The 19,635-nt window shown below is 54.4% G+C and overlaps 1 protein-coding gene across 5 annotated transcripts in view; it reads right to left on the minus strand.

Moving 5' to 3' along the window:
- Positions 1–333: 333 nt before the first annotated feature.
- The window catches only part of RIN3 (Ras and Rab interactor 3), a 119,229-nt gene continuing 99,927 nt past the window's right edge, over positions 334–19,635 (minus strand). For 4 of the 5 annotated variants that reach the window (XM_033850700.2, XM_033850701.2, XM_073800102.1 and 1 more), the window contains 3 exons: positions 9,576–9,707; positions 4,254–4,417; positions 334–1,468 (listed from right to left, as the gene is read on the minus strand). In XM_033850700.2, the coding sequence (XP_033706591.1) occupies positions 1,148–1,468; positions 4,254–4,417; positions 9,576–9,707 (617 nt within the window). In that variant the 3' untranslated portion in view covers positions 334–1,147. The remainder of the gene's footprint in view (positions 1,469–4,253; positions 4,418–9,575; positions 9,708–19,635) is intronic. The other variant, XM_073800100.1, reaches the window with a different exon arrangement.

A 19,635-nucleotide genomic window follows, 5' to 3' on the forward strand; every position in this document is an offset into this window, starting at 1 on the left:
AGAAGGCTAACTTCCTCCAGGGGGAGGAGACGGGCTTTGAAGGATAAAGAGAGTTGGGCCACGCAAAGACTATATGGAACGGTATTCCTGGGCTAGGCGGCAGAGGCAGGAATGATGGGAACCGTGGGTGGGAGGAGACAGGAGATGACCAGGCTGAGGGGCAGACAGGGGCCAGGGCCCGGAGGGCTGAGAGTACGCTGCAGATTCTGTCAAAACATAGGGCCCTCGGTGGAAAGGAGGTGGTCTTCTGTACTCCACCTGGGAAGGGGATTAGGCTGTTAACGGGGGGCCTGGCTGGCTGAGCAGAGCTCTAGCCCAGGAAAAGGAGACGCCTTTTCAAAAGGACTTTTATTAAACACTCCCCACACGGTGCCTCTTGCCACAGCCGTGGGGTGCCCCCCAAGGCGACGGCCCTGTCAGTGTCCCCCGTGGCCGAGGCTGCGCTCACCCACGGAGCCACGGAGCCGGCTTCACTTGGAGGTCCCAGTGCACGTCTGGCTGCTCCTGGAGGGGCTTGGGAGCTGCGGCGGGGCTGCGGGTGCTGAGAGCCAAGTGCAGGCTCTTATGCAGGGATCGGGGGAGGGCTGTCTCCCCACACACCCTGAGCTGCTCCTGAGATGCTGGGAGGGTCCAGAGCATCCCAGCTCCATCCTGTGGGAAGAGGGGCGTGGGAGCAGCTGGGGCCAGGCCACTCCTCCTGAGGACAGTCCTGGGGAAACGGGAAGCCCTCCCCGGAAAGACTGAGGATCGGGCGGGCATGGGGGGCAGGGGCAGAGGGACTGGCCTGAGGGGCTGTGTGTGAACAGGGGCCGGGCTTGGACTCTGCTTCAGGGGGCTGGAGAGTCCCTTCTCCCTCTGAGACGGTTCCCTTTCTGCCTAATGAATAACGTGGCCTCTAGGGGGCTACGACTCTCCTTCAGGAAGCAAGCTGGAGGCCACTGATCACGTTGCTTAAGTCACGCTGGTCTACGCGCGCTCAGTGGGTTGTGAGCACGTGTGACGCGTGGGCATTCCTGTTGGGAGAGTGTGTGCGTGCGTGTGTGGGTGTGGCTGAGTGTGAGTGTGTGGGGTGAGGGCGCGGACCGGCTCTTCTGACGGCTTCTCCACCTGGGTGAACACTGCCTTTGGAGGGGCTGCAGCCCCGGCCTCACAGGAAGTTGGGCTCCCGCACCACGAGGCAGGGCGGCCCCCCGCTGCCCCCGCCGCCGTCCAGGGGCCGGTACACAAAGTGGAAGTCGCGCTTGGGCTCGCTCCGCAGCAGGTAGCCCTTGATGCGGTGCGGCAGCGCCTCGTCGGCCAGCTGGAAGCAGCGTCCGTCCACCAGCACGAAGAGCCGGTGGTCCTGGGGCTGCACCACCTCGAACTTCTCTGCGCACTGAGCGCACAGCACCTCGGCCAACGTGTCCGCCCGCGACGCCAGCGTCCGTGACTGCTGCTCGGGCTCCAGGTACGACACGCAGATGAAGTCCTATGGGGCGAGATGCAGGGGGCGTGGGTCACCGGCGTCGGGTCTCACCCCCGTCCCGATGCTGGGAGCTTGGGCAGGAGTGAGGAGCTGCGTGGTCTTGAACAAGTCCTTTGGACTCTCTGTACCCCAGGGGTCCTCTCTGTAGAGAGCGGATGGATGGCAGGAGGGGTCGTGAGGCTGGCAGTCGGGGCACCTGCAGCTGACCCTGCTGTGTGATCTCAGGCAAGGGCCTTCCCTCTCTGAGCCTCAGCTCTCGATGGGGCCGACCATTCCAGGTCAGTCGGTTGGCTTGCAGTCTCGGCAATGAGTGAGAGCGCCCGCCCCCTGGTGGCCAGTCCACGTGCTCGCCATCATTTATTCATCTGTCACTCGCTTTCTCATCTCTTCCTCCCTGAGCCCCTCTTCCTCCCAGGTGCTATGCTGGGCACGCAGGGCAGCATAAATAAAACCAGAGGTTCAGACCCACCCCCAGCATCCATGGCTCAGCTGGGGCAGCTAAGGCAGGTAGAACAGTTCAGGCCTTAGGGCTGGAAGAGCCTGGGGGTGAGAAGCGTGGTGTTCCGAGGGGGAGCAGGCAGGCAGGCAAGGGCGGGGGGGGGGGGGGGGGGGGAGAAGACTTAGGGGAAAGGGATTGGGGAGCTGGGCCTGAAGGATGGGGGCTTTAGGACAGGTGGAGGAGTTGCACCTCATAAGCTACGTGGGCAAGGGTGAGGCGATGCCTGCGAGGCTGGGGATGGGAGCATTCGCACAGAACATCACACTCACACCTTCCTCCACCAGAGATGGTGGAAGGAGTCCCTGCCTGGCTTTGAATCTGCTCCCACTGTGTGACCTACACCTCTCTGAGTCTCCATTTCCTCAACTGTCAACTGGGGATAAAACCAGTCCTTACTACGTGGCTGTGAGGAAGCACATAAAACTAGCTCAGAGCCTGGAAGAGTCCCCCTTCCCCCGAGGACCCAGAGGACGGGTAGGAAGTGGTGTGTGCAGGGCTGCCCCCTCGTGGAAGGATGGTGGCAGCACAGCCGTCTCCTGATGAGGGGGAGGCGGACCATGAGGGCGATGACCGCTTCAGAACGGTGGTAATTATGGCTGCAGAGTAGTGAATGCGTGTGAAGGGCAGGCTCTGTGTCCAGAGTCTTTCTTCCGGGAGAGGAAAGCCCACCCACTTCCTTGGGTCTCAGTGGCTGCCTGTGCTCTCCTTGTCCCCCGTTAGGCCTCCCAAGGGCCCTTTACACCTGATGACGGTCAAGCTCCGGGCCTTCACTCCCAGGGGAGGGATTTAGGGCATGGAGTGCAGAGGAGGCACTGGGGGAGGAGGAAGAGGGTGGTGACCTCCCCCGACCCCAGAAAGAGTGCTGAGAAACTCCTCAGCCCAAGCCTCTTCCTGAGCTTCGCCTCCCTGAGCGGGAGGCACTGATGCGCTGCCTGTCAGCACTGGGAATCCACAGGGTGGAAGCAAGAAGTAAGGAATGCCTGGGTCAGGCTTGGACCAAGAGTGTCCACATTCCAAGAGCTGGTGGAGGGACAGCTGTCCCAGGAGGCGGTGGGGAGTGGTGGTGTGCTGGAGCTGGTACTTGCCAACTCATGCTGGCTCATACCCGCTTCCCAACTCCAAGTTCAGTGATGCCAAGTTAGTAGCTTGAAATCAGCCATGGTGGGAGCATTTATACCATGGAAATCGACAGAAGCTGAAATCAGAGGGTTTTTTTTCTTCCCTCCCCAGAGAACCAGTTACTGAACATTATCAAGACACCATTGATTAGAGGAGAGGGGACATCAGCTTGGCCGCCTAGAACAGGTACTGGGGAGGCAGAGCTCAAAGAGTCCAGAGTCCCCCTGAGCTGATAGGAAAACTGAGTCCCAGAGAGGGCAGACACTGCTCGGGGTCACACAGCAAGCTAGTACAGAGCTGGGTCCACACCTTGAGCCTCTTGCCTCCCAGGCCTGGGCTCTGCTGGTTACAGAAGGGCCATCTGGAAAGCCAGGCGTGGGGTTCAGGTCCAGCGAGCTCTGGGTGCCAGGTAAGTGAGTCTGTAGAGCTGTTTACAGCTCTGGGTTGCAGCCTGGCTCACTGTCCTAACTCTGCCCATTCTGCATGCACCCCAGTCTCACTCTGTCCCAGGCCCTGGGCTTGGGACCCCTAAGACACGTGAGCAATGGGCCCTGCTCTCTCAGGGTGATAGCTTCATACACAGATGGTTACAATACAGTGTATATGTTCTGTAAAGGGCGAAGGAGCAGCAGGAAGCACAGAGGAGGGCATCTAACCCAGACCATAGGGAATGAGGGGCAGGAATGGGAAGGGGTGGGAAGCACAGGTGGGAATGGGCCCTCGTGGGCTTCTCACTGGGACGACTTACTGTTCACATCTCCAGCCCTAACAGCCTGCTGCGACATCATAGGTGCTAAGGAAGAGTGGATAAATGTCCCATATCCCTACCATGTTTGCCCACCGAGGCCTGCTGATACTTTTGTAGTCTCCACCCCTTAACTTCCACTCCCACCCCGCAACCGCCACTGGGCTGGGCACACGCTGGCAGGCGAGAGCCGGTGTCTTTGCCTCCCACGTGAACGCCCCTGGGGGCTGGGCTGGCTGGCCAGAGCAGCCAGTCGGCGTCAGGCTTGTTAGCCGGCGGGCAGTAGGGATGGTCTGGGGCAAGGTCCGCCGGCCCCCTCCCACCGTCTGTCCCAGGCGTCCCCCCTTCCACCGTCTCTCGCAGGCGTCCCCCCCTCACCGTCTGTCCCAGGCGTCCCCCCTCCCACCCTCTGCCCCAGGCGTCACCTGCACGGAGGAGCGGGAGGCCCGGGCCTTGTTGAGCGTGCGCCGGCGCTCCCAGCGGTGGATGGAGTCTTGCACCTCCACGCTCAGCTGCCGGGTCACCGTGATCTTGTCGTAGTTCTTGATGTGCTCCAGGGCCCCGTAGGTGGTGGTCAGATAGTAGGAACCTGCGAGGGGAAAGGGTGTGGAGGCTGAGCCAGGACCGACTCCGCCCACCCCCAAAGGGAGGGGGCTGGTCCCAGCTCGGCCCGCCCCGCCCACCTCTGTAAGCCCCACCCATCGCCGCTGCAAGGAGGCGCCTGCCGCCCCGTTGGTCACCGGCCCAACTTCAGCTCTGTGCCCACCGCAGCCTCACAAGCTTCAAGTCCAGCCCTGATCTGTACGGCCCCGATCAAAGCTCGTTCCTTTTGGGACGTAACTCTTGCTTGTATTTAAGTGATGTTTTAAAATGAGTTTTTAGTTTTACAATGAGCTTTACAATGTAAAGATACACAAGAAGCACGGATGTCTTTAGGGTGGGGAAAGGGGTGCCTTGGAGACATGGGTGGGTGGGAGACTCCACACTGTATGTGTCATATATACCCTATTTTAAAAAACGACTTAAAAATATGTGGAGAAAATTTTAATTACGGTCATACTATCACACACTATTTTTTAAAGATTTAAGGAAAGTAAAAACTTTGATTCATTTATTTCTCCATTTCTTTTTACCTTAAGTTAATTCACACATATTCCTAATACCTAATGTTTCCTAATTTAAGCTTCGAAATACTTCAGACTACAAAATTTACATGAAGTGTTAAGATAAAAGATAACAATTTGCGCAGATGCTTACAAGTTTCCTCTCCTTGGCTCGCTGGAGGCTTTGGTTAAAATGTTTCAGAAGCACTAGCCTTGTTTCGCCCCTCACTCTAGAGGAGGCAGGGTGGCTTGGCCAAGGACTTGCAGTGCTTCCCTGGGCCTCTTTCCCACTCACCAAGCCTCTCCCCAGCCCTTTGGGTACCAGGGCAATGAGTTTTGACATGAGGCCCATCTGCTAGTGAGCCGCCCAAATCCCATCTTCTCTCTCTTCCTAATTAACTGAACTCTACTTTTGTGGGGTAAAGCCGCACTCAACTGAAAATGCTCACTTCCTAGATTCTCTTGTAGTTCAGGGTAGAGGGCAGGAGACCCCGTTCTGGTTACTTAGATGTAAGTGGAAGTCCCTGAGTGGCGCTTCCAGGAAAGCCTTTTGCAAGGGACAGACTCAGTTACTGTATCCCTTCTGGTTTCTGTCTGTCCCCCTTCCTCTTTTCTGGAACACAGAGGTGAGCCTGGCGGCACAGCGGCGGTTTGTGATCAGAGGTGATAGGCACAAAGACAAAAGTTCATATCCTGAAGAGCAATGGAAAGAGCTGGGTCTACGATTTCCTGATGGCGGGGCTAAAAGCTGCCACCATTATCAGCTGCTTACCCCAAGACTTCTTGATGCAAGAGACAAACCAGTCCCTCACTCTGATTTAAACCATTATTAGTTACATTGTAATTATTTGCAGCCCAAAGCATTCCTAACTGCTCCACTGGATGAAGCTGTCTACACATTCCTACAAATTTCACAACCAGTATGGGAAAAGTTCATACCCTGACTGCGGTGGGCGGGGGACGAGATAAAGGGGTTTATTGCCGCAGGATCACTCGCCCTTTCATGGCAGTGTAGGAAGAAGACAGCTTTTGAAATAGGTGTATCAAGGCCAGCATGGAACTTGGCTTGGCGTCCCTTATCAGAGAAGGGCCGGCAGACCTCTCATGGGTCTCCTTTCCCAGCCCAGCTCAAAGCCTGGGTGTGCAAGAAGCCTTCCTTGGTGCCTCCAGCCCTTGCTGGCAGAGAGCCCTGTCCTCTAGTTGGCATTCCCCCATGGTCCTGTTTCCCATCGTGATCACATCCCCCTGGCTGGGAAGGGAGGAGCTGAGTGCAGTGTGCTGACTGCGAATGGTCAGTTTTGGAGTCAGAGAGCAGGGTTTAGGTCTCGGTCTTCGGCAGAGAGCCCTGTGCTCTCAGGTGAGTTAGTGTCCTCTGTGCTCCCATTTCCTCATCTGCAAAATCCATAATGTTGTGGAAAGTAAATGAGATCAATACACATGAAGTGCAGTGCTCGGTAACATGCGAGTATTGCACGGTGGTTAGGTGACCTAAGGGAGCTGCTCTGGAGGTTCCCCACCCTCTTGGGCAAAGGGGAGGAACTCGAAGCCCTGCCAGTGCACTCCTGCCTGCTCAAGCCCTGCTTTTTTTTTACAGCCTCCTGGCTCTCCCAGTAGACCTCCCTTGGACTTGGGGGTCCGGCAGTTCCTGCCATGACCACTAGGTGGCAGGCAACTCCTCGCACTGTGAGTTTTGGAGTCGAGCGTTCTCTTCAGGGAGAGGGTGCTGTCCATTGATGGGAAAACCTCATTGCCTCTCTTAAGAGATTACTAGCCCAGGATGGCCAGCTGTCAGCCAGGGTGCAGCCGGGATGTGGGTAAAGGAATCTATGAGGGTGCTTCTGGAGAGGTTTGTATTTTGAGCTGGCTCCAGCCAGGTGCCCAGCAGGTGCCTGGGTCTCCCATCTGCCCTGTAATTGCCCAGAGTGGTGGGAGCTGCAGAGAGACGGGGGAGAAAGGGGTCAGGGTCCCATCAGGCCAGCGTTCAGGTCCTCTCTACTTCTTACAGGAAGTCCCTGATCTCTCACTCTCCAGAAGCCTGCTGCGAAAAAGTGGGACCCAGTCACAATCTTTGCCAAATTCCAGCACGTGGAACCAGCTGAAAGAATGTGACGGCCTTGCAGGCTTTTTGGTGAATGCAGATGTGTTTGTTCAGACTGTGAAACACAAGAAGGCAGAGGCCCCCTCCACCTCTCATCCTTCCCCCAGCTGCCTCTGCAGAAGGTGCCCAGATGGTCTGAAAACCCCAAACCTAGCCCAATGCCTTCCCTTTTCCAAGCCAGAGAGGTTAAGTGACTTGCCCAAGGTCTCCAGCCGATCAGAGGCAGAACTGGGACCAAATCCAGCCTCCAAACTGCTCTTTTTTCTACACCCTGTGTTAGTTCTCCTCTTAGGATGGAGTAACAAGTTCTCAAGAGCAGGGACTTCCCAGGGGCCTGCCCTTGTCCCGGGCATGTCTGACTCTGCAGAGCATCACGGGCGGGGACTGGCCAGCAGGGGCTCTGCTTCTCCGCACCCCCCCACCTCCCAGGCAAGCCCCTCTTTTCACTGCACCTCAGAGGCTTTGGTGACGGAGCACCCTGTGGGCCACCACCCAGCAAAGACAGGAGGGTGAACCTGGGGAAACTCAGGAACACTGCCCGCCTGGCGCTCCGTCCTCCTGCTCTTGGGCCCAGATATGTCTAGATGGAGGTCTACCAGCTGGCAGACTTGGGTGGAAGCTCCTGCCCATGCTGGAGACCCCCAAGTCATCCTTCTGTCGGAGTCCAACACCTGTGAGGCTGGGCTGTCCTGGCTGCTGTGACCTCCCACCCTGGCTATGGGCGTAGGAAGAGAGAGAGGCACCCATGCCACACAGCCCACCTCCTGGTGCGTGCAGCATGGTCCTCAGAGCTGCCCTGGGCAGGGTCTGCTGGGAGGGGCGGTACGTGGTGGCATGCGAGGCTCTGCCCTGCCATCTTTTCTTCCAGCAAACACCTCATAGATCCCTTAGAAATTTCCCCACAGGTCCAGAGGTGGGGCAGGGGCTCTGACCCTTAAGTCTAAAAGGGGCAGGCTACAGGGTATTCAGGCAGCTTTGGGTCAGAAAATGTGGAATGTTTAAGATCTTTATGTATTCATTTGTACTTGGCTTGCCTCAAAAATACTTAATGTAGTCCTATACATAAAAGAGATGGCAACAAGGATTTACTGTGTGGCACAGGGAACTATATTCAATATCTTGTAATAACCTATAATGGAAAAGAATCTGAGAAACATATATATATATATAATTGAATCACTTTGCTGTACACCTGAAACACAATCTTATAAATCAACCATACTTCAATTTTTAAAAATACTTAATGTAGCCCCGAACAGACTAGCTCTCCTGCCTGCAGGACCTCCGCTTTCCCACCCGAACCCCCTGTGGGTTTCGGGAACAGGAAGAAGGATCGCAGGAGGTTATGACAGGATTGGGGCAGGGGGCTTCAGGTCCATAAGGAGAGGGTAGTTGGGCCAAGGATGTCCCTGTCCTGTCCCTGTCCGCCACTGCGCCTGGCCTGGAGTCCTGTCTGGCAGCAAGGATGCAGGCCGTGGACGGAACAGGAGCCACGGCGGCCAGGGCAGGGCCGACCACTGCCAGAGAGACGGCCAGTGCTGAGATCAAGTGCAGAGCCCCACAGCCTCGCTCCATCCTTCCACCCGCCAAAGGGCTCTTTCCCTGACACTCTCTATGACTCTACAACAAACCACGGGGGCGGGCCAGTCCTGCACAGCTTTACACGCTCCCCTGAGCTTCCAAGAACTCACAGAACCAACCACGTCATACTGTCCCCCCCAGAGAGCGACACAGTCTAAAAATGCAAACAGATGCAAAGAGGGCCAGCTTATCTCAAGAACCACAAAGCCCAAAGGGGCCACTGGGGGCCTAAGAGTCTCTTCACCCTTTTGGGGGTGGTGTCTCAGAGGGAGCCTGGGGCTCCCTCAGAACTGCTATCTGGGATGGCTGCACCTCAGGGATTCTTGGTGGAGGGGTGGCCGAGGCTAAGTGTATGGGACGAAGTGACAGGAAGGAGGAAAGGGAAGGGGAGGTGAGGGTGGGACAAATTACACCCCTGTCATCACCCTACAGGAGAGTGCCTGGCCTCTTGCCCACACCACAGCATTATCCTCCTCCCACTGACGCGTACCTGGCCCAGATCTGGATGAGCAGGGGGCTGAGTCCCCAGGGCCACCCCTGTCTAAGAGCTGACCATTGTTCCCTTATCCTGTACACTGCCAGCAACTGCTGTTCCCTTTGTGAAGACTGCCTCTCCCCCTTCTTTATCTGACTGGCCCCTATTTATCCTTCAATGCTCAGCTCAGGCATCACCTCCTCCAGGAAGCCTTCCCTGATTGCACAGCCTGAGTAACGTGCTCTGGTACTCTCTGGGCTTCCCTTGTCTAGCATAGGTGACAAGGTCTCTTTACTGGCCCAGCTCCCCTGCTAGTCTGTGAGTCCCCCAGGACAGGGGCTGTGTCAGGCACTGTTGTGTCCCAGGGCTTAGTGGAGTCTGGCATCCAGGAGGTAATTGTTGGGCCCTCCAGCAAGCCTTTGGTGTGGCTGGGTCAGGAGTGGGCGATGGGCCCCAGGGTTCCGGAGATGGGCCTGGGGTGGTGACTCACCCTCCCCCAGCTGCAGGGCAGGGTCCATGAGCTCCATCATGTACTCCACGTTGAGAAGCATCTCCGTGAGATTGCTGCGGGCCAGCACATACATGAGCACCGGCAGGAAGTCGTCTGCCCCGTAGGACTTCCCTGGGAGAGGAAGGAGGCAGAAGGTGGTGAGTGTGAGGCTCTCCTTGTGAGCCGCTCCCTGCCAGGGCAAGGGGACGGTGGTTTGCTGGGTGGGGGGTGGTCACCCCTGGAAGAGGAGCCTTCCTGTTTTCTCCTGACTCTCATGACAGGGGGCGACCCTGGGATCAGCCTGGTCGGGAGGCCTGAGACACAGTCTGGGTTTAGGAAGAAGGAACTGAGAAAAGTGCCCTCTGCTGCGTAGGCAAGACCCAGTCCCTTCCCCTTTCCCAGCTCTTCCCCTGCAACGCCTTCAGTTAAGTTCACGTCACACTTATTCATGGAAGCACCCAGAAGCAGATGTCTGTCTAACACTGACGTCTTTTGGGAACCACACATCTCTCTCTCCACTTGCAGAAGTGAAGCCCTCCCTCGACCAGATGCTACCAGGCCTAAAGTTTCCCCTCCAACCTTCATTCTTTTGGGTTAAGCAGTGCCTTTTCCCTAGGGTTTCTTCTAAAACGTAAATACCTCTGAAAGGAATAACTTATCACTACTGCTTTTGTGGGAGATGTTCCCGGGGCTCAGAGCCTCTTGACAGTAATAGATACCTTGGGGAAGGAGGGGGCTGGAGATGGGCCTAAAAGATGCCCTGACAGGGGCTTCCCTGGTGGCTCAGTGGTTGAGAGTCCGCCTGCCGATAAGGGGGACATGGGTTCGTGCCCCGGTCCGGGAAGATCCCACATGCCGCAGAGCGGCTGGGCCCGTGAGCCATGGCCGCTGAACCTGCGCGTCCGGGCCTGTGCTCCGCAACGGGAGAGGCCACAACAGTGAGAGGCCCGAGTACCACTAAAGAAAAAACAAAAAACAAAAAACAAAAAAAGATGCCCTGACGGCCTTTCACGTTTTTTGAGAGAATGAAATGAGAAAAAGAATACGAAAGTGATTCGGTACCCATGAGCGCAATGGAAAAGTCAGCTATTATTGACATATCTGTTCCGCTTTCTCAGGCGGCCTCAGTTTTTCCACCTGTAAAATGAATCGGCTGATGGGGTTGGTAACACACAGCACTGAAAAGCAGAGTCAGACCCGGACTCCTTACCAGCTATAAGACCGTGGGCTAAGTGTTCTAGCTCTCTGAGCCTGCATTTCTAGACACATGTGAACTGACACAGATAGCATGACATCCAATGGGGTTTTGGTGAGAATTCTAGGAAATGATTTACAGTGGAGTGCTTCTGTACCGCCTCCATGGAAATGCCCACTAAGGAAGAATGTCGTTCCTCTTATTCCAGCTCTGTGTTCTGAGCTCTCTGATCATTTCTTTCAAGGTTCTTGTGCCTGTGCACAGAATTAGTCAGTTTTGGAGAACATCTTCCATAAACCTTTATGAGCCTGAGACACGACTAAAGAGTTCCTGGGGAAAGATTATTTTGTGCCTGCAGTTGTCTTCCACGTTGATAATTTAATCATTAGAATTCTGGCACATGGGAGATTCTTTTCTTGTTTGATTTATGAATTAGGGAACAAGGCATGTCCAGCAGCATGGATGTGAAACAGTTCTGTGCCTTTTGGAATTCACCTGTAACTCATGCATTGGTTAAGAGCTGATTGAATTTTTACTCCGCCTCCAAGAACACCAATTTTTTCTTGCTATTGTATTAACAGCTCACCCAAAAATACAATCAGGCAAGTTCATTTGCTTTGGAGCAGTAGTTCTCAACCAGGGTGATTCTGCCCTTCAGGGGCCACAGCACAGCCCTCCATAAAGATGAATTACTCAGTCCCCACATGTCTATAGTGCTAAGGTGAGAAACCCTGCTGGAAGGGACAGTGACGTTCAGCCAGAAGGATGGTCCAGCTCCAGCCCAAGGTCTGAGGACTCAGAGAGATGGGGAAGGAAGCCCTCTGGACTGCGGCTCTGTGCCTGGTGGGGATGGAAAGTGCTTTGCCCTTTTCTTCTTCTCCCCAAGCCCTTCTTGAGGATCTCGGCTGATTCTCAGGAAGGGCTTTGGGGCCCATCTCCTTGGTTCCATGACACTGCGTTCAGCTAGCCCACTGCAGGGGACTCCTTCGATCCCAGGTCTGTCCCTCCAACTACCGGTGAGCACTTCCTCTCCGTCTCCCCAGTACACAGAGCACGCACGGCAGAGGTGGTGCTGGGTGAGTGAATGAATGAATGCTGAGCTCCCAGCAAGAGCTCAGAGCCCGGGCCTGGCACTGACTCAGACGGGCCTCTACACGGACTCCAGGACTCCTTCCCCCATTAGGGGGAACTCAGAACGACAACTTCCTACTCAGAATGGCATTCTGCCACCATCACACTCCCATGGGGCACCCCACTGTGCTGAATATTGGTTGAACTCCTCGGGCACTTTCACTCCTCTGTGCCTTTGCACACACGGTTCCCTCTGCCTGGACCGCCCTCCCTACCTTTCCCTTACTAACTTCTCGTGGCCTTCCCACATCCTCAAGCACAGTTGGATGGTTCCTGCTCTAGTGCCCACACCCTTGACTGTTTCAGAGCCTGCCCTTTTCCTCGGATCGTGAACTCCCTGAAGGCAGGGTTGGAGGCTATGTGAGCTCGGGCAAGTCACTTAACCTCTCTGAGCCTCTGCCCCATCACTGCCTTCCCAGTCTCCAGCACAGAGCTTGGGATGCAGGACACCGACAGTGAGCTGAACTGGACCCACATGTGCTCCCACCAGGCACCACTCTGTCTTGCCCATGGTTGGGGCCATGGTCAAGGAAACTAGGATCCATTATGGGCCTTAGACAGTGGTGTGACGAGAATCCTTAACAACCGGCCCTGCTAAGAAAAAAAAAAAGTTCTGATTTGCTGCATTTGCCAATTTGCATGGCATAAATCTTTCCACAACGGCCAGCTTCAAGCTACCAACATGAACATGGAGTGGGGAAGAGATGCAGATGGCTAGCTCCCATGAGATGGTTCGTATCATCGCTGACTTAGCACACCAGTGGCCTTGGATTCATCAAGTCCAACCTCACTGTGAGGAAACTGAGGCTCAGGGATGGGAGAAATTTGCTCCAGGCCCCACAGCTGGTCAGCAGAATCTGGGTCTCTCTTCCCTGATGTGGTGAGAGATGCCCACACAGGATCCCTGACCTGAGAGCTATTTGTGGACAAACATAAACTTTAAGCATCATATAAATGCACTGGCTCCCACCCGACATCCTAGGGATGGTTAGGGCTGCATTCTCCTTCCCTGAAGCCTGGAGCCCAAGGCTTAGGGCTCGGGGCTCAGCCCTGCACACAGTGGGGCCTCGGGCAGCAACACTGAGAGGCTGGGGCACAGCTGCCAAATAATTCACCTGTGGTCGAAACATCTGTCTTGCGTGGATCAGGGATCGCATCCATCAGGCTGTACCTCTGAAAGGCCTGCTGGGCTGCAGCCTGCATTTCCTGCTGACTCCTGCTTTCTTTTTGCCAAAGTCACATCTGTTTTCCATCTGTAGATGCTGGGGGAGCCGATTATAGTTTAAAGAGCTGGCTGGGGACCTGATGCGTGTTTCATAAGCTGGGGGATTTTGGAGGAGAAGAGCTCTGATAAAAATGAGCTAAAGCGTGCACACCTGGGTCTCACAAACCGTGAGGACACTGGATCAGGAGGCGCCCGACTCGGCCGCTTAACCAGCTATGTGATCTCGGGCCACTACCTCTGAGCCTCACTTTTCTTATCTGCAAACCAGAGGTAATAACAAAACTCAGTCTGTTACTCAGAGCCCTTGTGAGCGTCGAACAAGTGGCTGGATTAAAAATAAAGTGTTGTCTTCTAGGAAGCATTTTCTAAAAGAGGGCTTGGCAATTTTTTTCCATAAAGGGCTGGATAGTAAGTGTTTTTAGTTTCATGAGCCACATGGTCTCTGTCCCAACTATTTGACTCAACCATTGTACAGAAGCAGCCAGAGAGACACTGTGTAAATGAATGAACGTGGCTGTTTCCATAAAAATTTATTTACGAAATCAGGCGGCAGGCCAGAGTTGGCCTGCAGACCCCGATCTAGAGGAAAGAATCTATCATCTTATCATAACTGCCCCTTGAAATGTGTTGACTGGGTTCTTATTGAAAGTGGGTGTGGCTGGTGCAACGATCCTGGGGCAGCACACGGCTGCTTTGGCCCTAACCCTCCGCCACGATTCCCACCTGAAGCCACTTCCTTCCCCCAGGAAGTTTTAACCCAAGACCCCCACTCCCCACCAGCTAGGTTCAGTGCCCTTATAACAGGTTTCCCTGGGCTTGTCATTGAAGAATGGAAAAACAAATACATGTTAACTCAGAGAGGCCTCCCCTGACTTCCCAACCCAGAACAGCAAACTCCTTCACACTCCCCAGACCGCTTAGCCTGTTTTATTCATTCTAGTGGCCTGTTTCAGCATCTGATGATAGATTTTGTATTCCTGTTTCCTTGTTTATTAGCTGTCTCTCCCCAGGTAATGAAAGCTTTACGAGGGCAGGGACTTTATCGTGCTCACTGTTTATATCCGATGCCTCAACAGTAGTAGGTGTTTGATAAATATACTTGCTAAATAGGGCTTCCCTGGTGGCGCAGTGGTTGAGAATCTGCCTGCTCATGCAGGGGACACGGGGTTCGAGCCCTGGTCTGGGAGGATCCCACAGGCCACGGAGCAACTAGGCCCGTGAGCCACAACTACTGAGCCTGCGCGTCTGGAGTCCGTGCTCCGCAACAAGAGAGGCCGCGATAGTGAGGCCCGCGCACCGTGATGAAGAGTGGCCCCCGCCTGCCACAACTAGAGAAAGCCCTCGCACAGAAACAAAGACCCAACACAGCCAAAATAAATTAATTAATTAATAAACTCCTACTCCCAACATCTAAACAATAAATAAATAAATAAATAAATAAATATACTTGCTAAATGAATGAATGAATATCATTTATCTCACTGCACAGTTGTCGCCTGTTGAATGCTCTGTTTTTCCACTTGAACTGTGACCATCCTAAAAACAGGGGCTGGGGTTTCCTGTTAACATCCATACTGTCAATAAATGTTTGTTGAACTGCTGAATGAATGAACTTATCTGATAAAAACACAGGATGGCAGGAAGTAGAAAGCCTCTAGAACAGGAGGTTTTCAATTTCCTTTTGCAGTGGAATCCTTTCGTTAAGGGGTAGATCTTATACAGAACTGGGCTGCTCTGGTTGATCAGAGTCGGACAGCAGGGCTGGCTTGCTGTTTCCCCTCCTCCCCCTTTCCCCTTGCAAGATGTCCCCAGTCCCTCGAGTCCCTCGAGAGTTCCCCGGGACCAGTTGGAAAACCACTGGTCTAGTTTGAACTCCCAGCTGCACGGATGAAAGAGCTGGAGCCCGAGGGAGGGAGGTTCCCTGTACTCTGTGGCTGACGTGAGACGAGAGGCCAGCCTCTCTCCCACTGAGCTTCCCAAAGCGACCCTGTTGGGTTGTTTGTGCTTTTTGCAGATGCTGCTTAAGTCTCAGTTCTGCTTTGAGCAACAGTGGATCCCTGAGGAAATCACTCCAGCTCCCTGGGTTCCTCTTCGGAGAGCTCAGCCCACAAGCCAGTCAGCCACACAGGCTGCGGGTGCAGAGACCAGAGGCCAAAAGTCCCAGCATGGCTGGAAAACGTGTGAAGCCACTGTGATTGGGCCTGGCCTCCCTGAGGTCATCTCTGACCCCAGGGCACCCTGGAGAGGCAGGAGAACACAGCAGTACAGCACAGGACCTGGATCCAAGTCCCAGGGCCCCACTCACCTGCTCAGGTGTGACCCTGAGCTTGCTGCTTCACCCCGCCGAGCCTCAGTTTCCTTGGCTGTAAAATGGGGATAACAACAGTGCCCACACCTCGTGGGGGTGGTTGTGATGTTTCAGTGACAAGACAGATAGAAAGTGATTAACATGGTGCCTTCTGGGTTACATGTTACACATGGTTATTATGCAAGACAGGAGGGTAACGTGGCTTCTAATCCTCAGAACGTGACATCTTAGAGGTCCTGAACCCCATTTCTGTTGTGGGCATAAAAACAAGGTTATGCTTTGTTTCCAGGCCTGGCACATATGTTCTCTGTCTGTCTCTCTCTGTCACCTGCATGTCGATGCCCAGGGGGACTTAGAAAGCCTCCCTCAGCCTGGATCCCTGGATGGCTATACGGAGCAGAGCCCAGTCCCCACTCCCCAGCCCTCCTCCATCCAACTGGACTTCCATGCATGAGAAATGAATTTGTACTGAGTTAGAGATTGCAGGGTTTATCTGTTATAGCAGAAAGTATTTCCTTAACTAATTATCTATTTACTTACCTATCTATATCTACTTCAAAGAGACCAGATAGAAATCTACCGCAATACTAATCATCCTTTTCTACAATAAACATTAGTGACTTTTGTCATCAGAAATCAGTTTAGATTTTTTAACATCGATTTTTAGAAACCAACAGACTGACCTCCCTCTCTGTCCTGTCTACCCTCAGTCAATGTCATAGGCCTGTCGATCCCTGCACCTGGGGTCTCCCAACCCCCGCCTCTGCCCTGCCTGAGCCAGATACAGACTCTCGAAGGAAGAGAATAGCCTGCTGGCCTTCACTGCCCTCTCGGATGTTGCCTGCTCTTTATTCTTTTAAGAAAGAGCCCCACATTTGTGTGCACTGCATTCTCCTTTCCTCCCCCCAACGCCTATCTTATGGAGGAGTTCTTGGGTTTGAAGCTATTTCTCCCCAACAGCAGGGCCAGCCTTGAATGCTGGGTCTTAGACACTGAAGAGGTGGGAAGAGCTTGTCTGTCAAAGTAATGGGACAGATGATTCTAGAAGTTCTAACTGCTCTCACCGAGCCTCATGCAGTCTGCTCCTGGCTGCAGGACAGAGGGCCAGGTCTATCCAAAGCCACTGTCTCTGTGAGCTCCCCACCCTCCCTGACACGGGCCCCTAAACCTGCTACAGTGGAGGAAGCACTTGATCAGGACTCGGGAGCTTTGGGACCCGTTCCCAGGCTGGCTGCTTGGGACAGTGATGGAAGCACAGGCTCTGGAGTAAGGATATCCTAGCTTTGAATCCTGGCCCATCTGTATCATGGGCATTAACAGCAACTACCTTTCTGGAAAAGACAGCCTGGCCGTTACCTCAGGCTTTGTGTCTCTAAGTTCTGCCTTTCCCACTGTCCCAGCCAGTCTCGCCAGCAGCCAGGCCGTGTGGATACCAGTTACTATCGCCAGCATCGTGCAGTGGGAGAGATGGGCCGGTGGAGCTTCTTTCCTGGACTTGAGGGGCTGGGGCAGGGCAGGTGGGGGGAAGGGCAGTTTTCTGCGTAGAGTGGGTGTCGGTGGTGGAGGCCGGCGGCAGCCAAGCCGGCGCTGTGCCCTCCACGGGGTCGCCCATGCCTCCCAGGGCTTCCATGGTGGGGCGGGGGGTGCTGGGGACCACACTCAGAGTAGCAAAGCTCTGGAAGCGTCTGGTGGGTGAGGGGGTGAGGGTGCGGGAGGGGAGCGGGGCCGGGTGGGCGGAGGTTGTGAGCAGAAGACCTGGTCCTAAGGTCACTGCATGTCAAAGCCAGAAGAGAATTTAAGAGTCAGTCCAGATCTGACTGAAAATGCCTAACCTCAGTCTAATCATGCGGAAACATCTGACAAACACAAAATGAGGAACTTTCGTGACAAAGAAAAGATGGGGAGGGGGCAGGGAGGGAAACCTGTATTCTTTAAAGATGCCAATGCTATAAAAGACAAAGAAAGGCTGTAACGTTCCAGATTAAAGGAGGCAACTAAATGCGATACCTGACCTTGGATCGGACCCTGAACTGGAGGAGGAAATGCTAATGAGAGCCTTGTTAGATCAGTGACCACCTGGAATACAGGCAGTGCAGTGGAGAAAAATATTTTATTGATGTAAGTTTACGAAGCAGACAACTTTAATGTGGTTATGTGAGGGAATATCCCTATTCTCAGAAGTATTTAGGGGTAAAGGGCCAAGATGTATGTAACTTGCCCTTATATGATTCAGGAAAAAATTACATATGCACAGAGAGAGTATAAATGATAAAGCAAATGACGTAAGATATTAACAGTCCACAAGGGGTAAGTGGATGTTCCTATTTTAATGTACTATTCCTATTCTTGAAGTTTTTGAAGTCTGAAATGTTTTCCAAATGAAAGGTTTTCTCAAAAGGCCAAAAAATTTAGCAGCAGAACTGGTTATTTCAAACAAAATCCCAGGTGGAACCCTGTGTGTAAAAGAGGGACAAGCAGGTTTGTCTGGGGTCAAGCCCAGTCCTGTGTCCCTCTGGCGGCCCCTGGGGTGCCTCGGGGAACCCAGCTTGGAAACCACTGAGTGGCTGCATCCTCCACATTTGGAGCAGCCGTTCCTGCATCTTCACATCTACTGGACACTCACCCACACACCTGTTTGCCTCTGAGCCTCGCCACAGCCCAGGTGAGAGAGGTGTTCCCAGCCTCTTTTTGAACGGGGCTAGAAACCAGAGGCTCTGGAAGATCAGTACCTCCTTGGGGCCACGCAGCCCAGGTGTTTTCTGTGTGCTCTCCCCACCTCTACCCCGCACGGCAACCTGCAAGGTAGGTCTCATCATCCCCATTTTACACACAAGCAGAGGCCCCATGAGATTCAAGTCTAAGGCTACAGCACCGGAACGGGGTTCAAACCCACGTCCTTGAAGGAACCCTCAGACCCCTGCTCTTCTTGGCGGAACTGCTTCCTCTCAGGGAAGAGGCTGAGGTTCCGAGTGGGGCAGCCCAGGCCTGCAAGATTGGGAGCCACTGGGTTCACAAGGCCAGTGCTCACTCAGCAGTGGGAGGGGAACCCACTGTCTGGCTCTTGCCAAGAAACCCATCTGTTCCTGGTGGGTCTGTTCCTGGTGGGGAATCTTCACACGGAGCCTTGATCCCGTCCTGAATTTCTGGGCTCAGAGTCTCCCTGCCTGGAGCTGGCTTTTGAATCAGCAGAGGTTCCTGTCTTCCTGCCCCTGCCAGCCAAGGACAAGGAAGCTATGATCGTCCTTGTTCTGTTCAGTCTTTCACGGGCTGAGCTCTGGCAGTGCCTCTCTGTCTTTCTTTTCCCTCAGATTTAGCCATTCCCTCCCCCATTCCCTGCTCGCTGGTAAGTTTTTAGTAAGTGAATTCATTGTCAGCAAAACAGTGTTTGAAGTCACTGCCAAGACACTGAGTGTTTAAAAGAACTGCAGGAAGCTCAAGGCTTCTGAGTAAACGGGGACTCGCTGAGGACGCAATTGCCCATTTCAGGCCCAAAGCTGCCTCCCTGATAACGGCTCAGGGTCTGTAGAGCCCTGGGTCCTGACTTTGCCCCGAGCCCCCTCAAGGCAGGGAGAATGACTGCCCGAACGAGAAGTTCAGAGGGGAAGGTAACTGTCCTTGTTAAGTGCCAGCCACTGGGCTGGATGCAAACTGCAGGCTCATCTCAGTCTCACAACAGCCCCGTAACGCGGGTGTAGCTGTGCTGACTTAACACAGGCAAAACTGAGGCTCAGAGCACCGAAGTTACCTGGACACAATCACACAGCTGGGAAGGAAGCCCGGATCTCTCTCTTCCACATTCCCCCAAGGTCCCAGGCCCGCCTGTCTGTTCTCGCTGAGGCTGCTCCCAGCAAAGGGTCCTACGGGGCTTTGTCTCTTTTCCTGCCCTGATCCAGCTGCCCCCTCTGCACACCACGCAGGACACCCCCTGAGCCTGCCTCCCTCCCCCGCTGCTGACCTGGGGCCGCCTCGCTCTGAGAAGGTTCCTGGCCAGCCCTCTGCCACGCCACAGTGGGGACTTAACCTCCAGCCTCACATCGCTGCTGTGGGCTCCTGGACAGCTTCCCAGGTTCTGCACCCCTGGGACAGAGCAGGTCCACCTCTGAGAGCTCTGGGGGGTGCAGGCTGCCTGCTGACCCCCACCTTACTTCCTTGGCGATTTCTGAGGCGGTTTCTCAGCTGTGGAGCTCACACGCTGGCCTGT

Source organism: Tursiops truncatus, chromosome 2 (genome assembly GCF_011762595.2).
Source record: "Tursiops truncatus isolate mTurTru1 chromosome 2, mTurTru1.mat.Y, whole genome shotgun sequence".
Lineage (NCBI taxonomy): Eukaryota > Metazoa > Chordata > Mammalia > Artiodactyla > Delphinidae > Tursiops > Tursiops truncatus.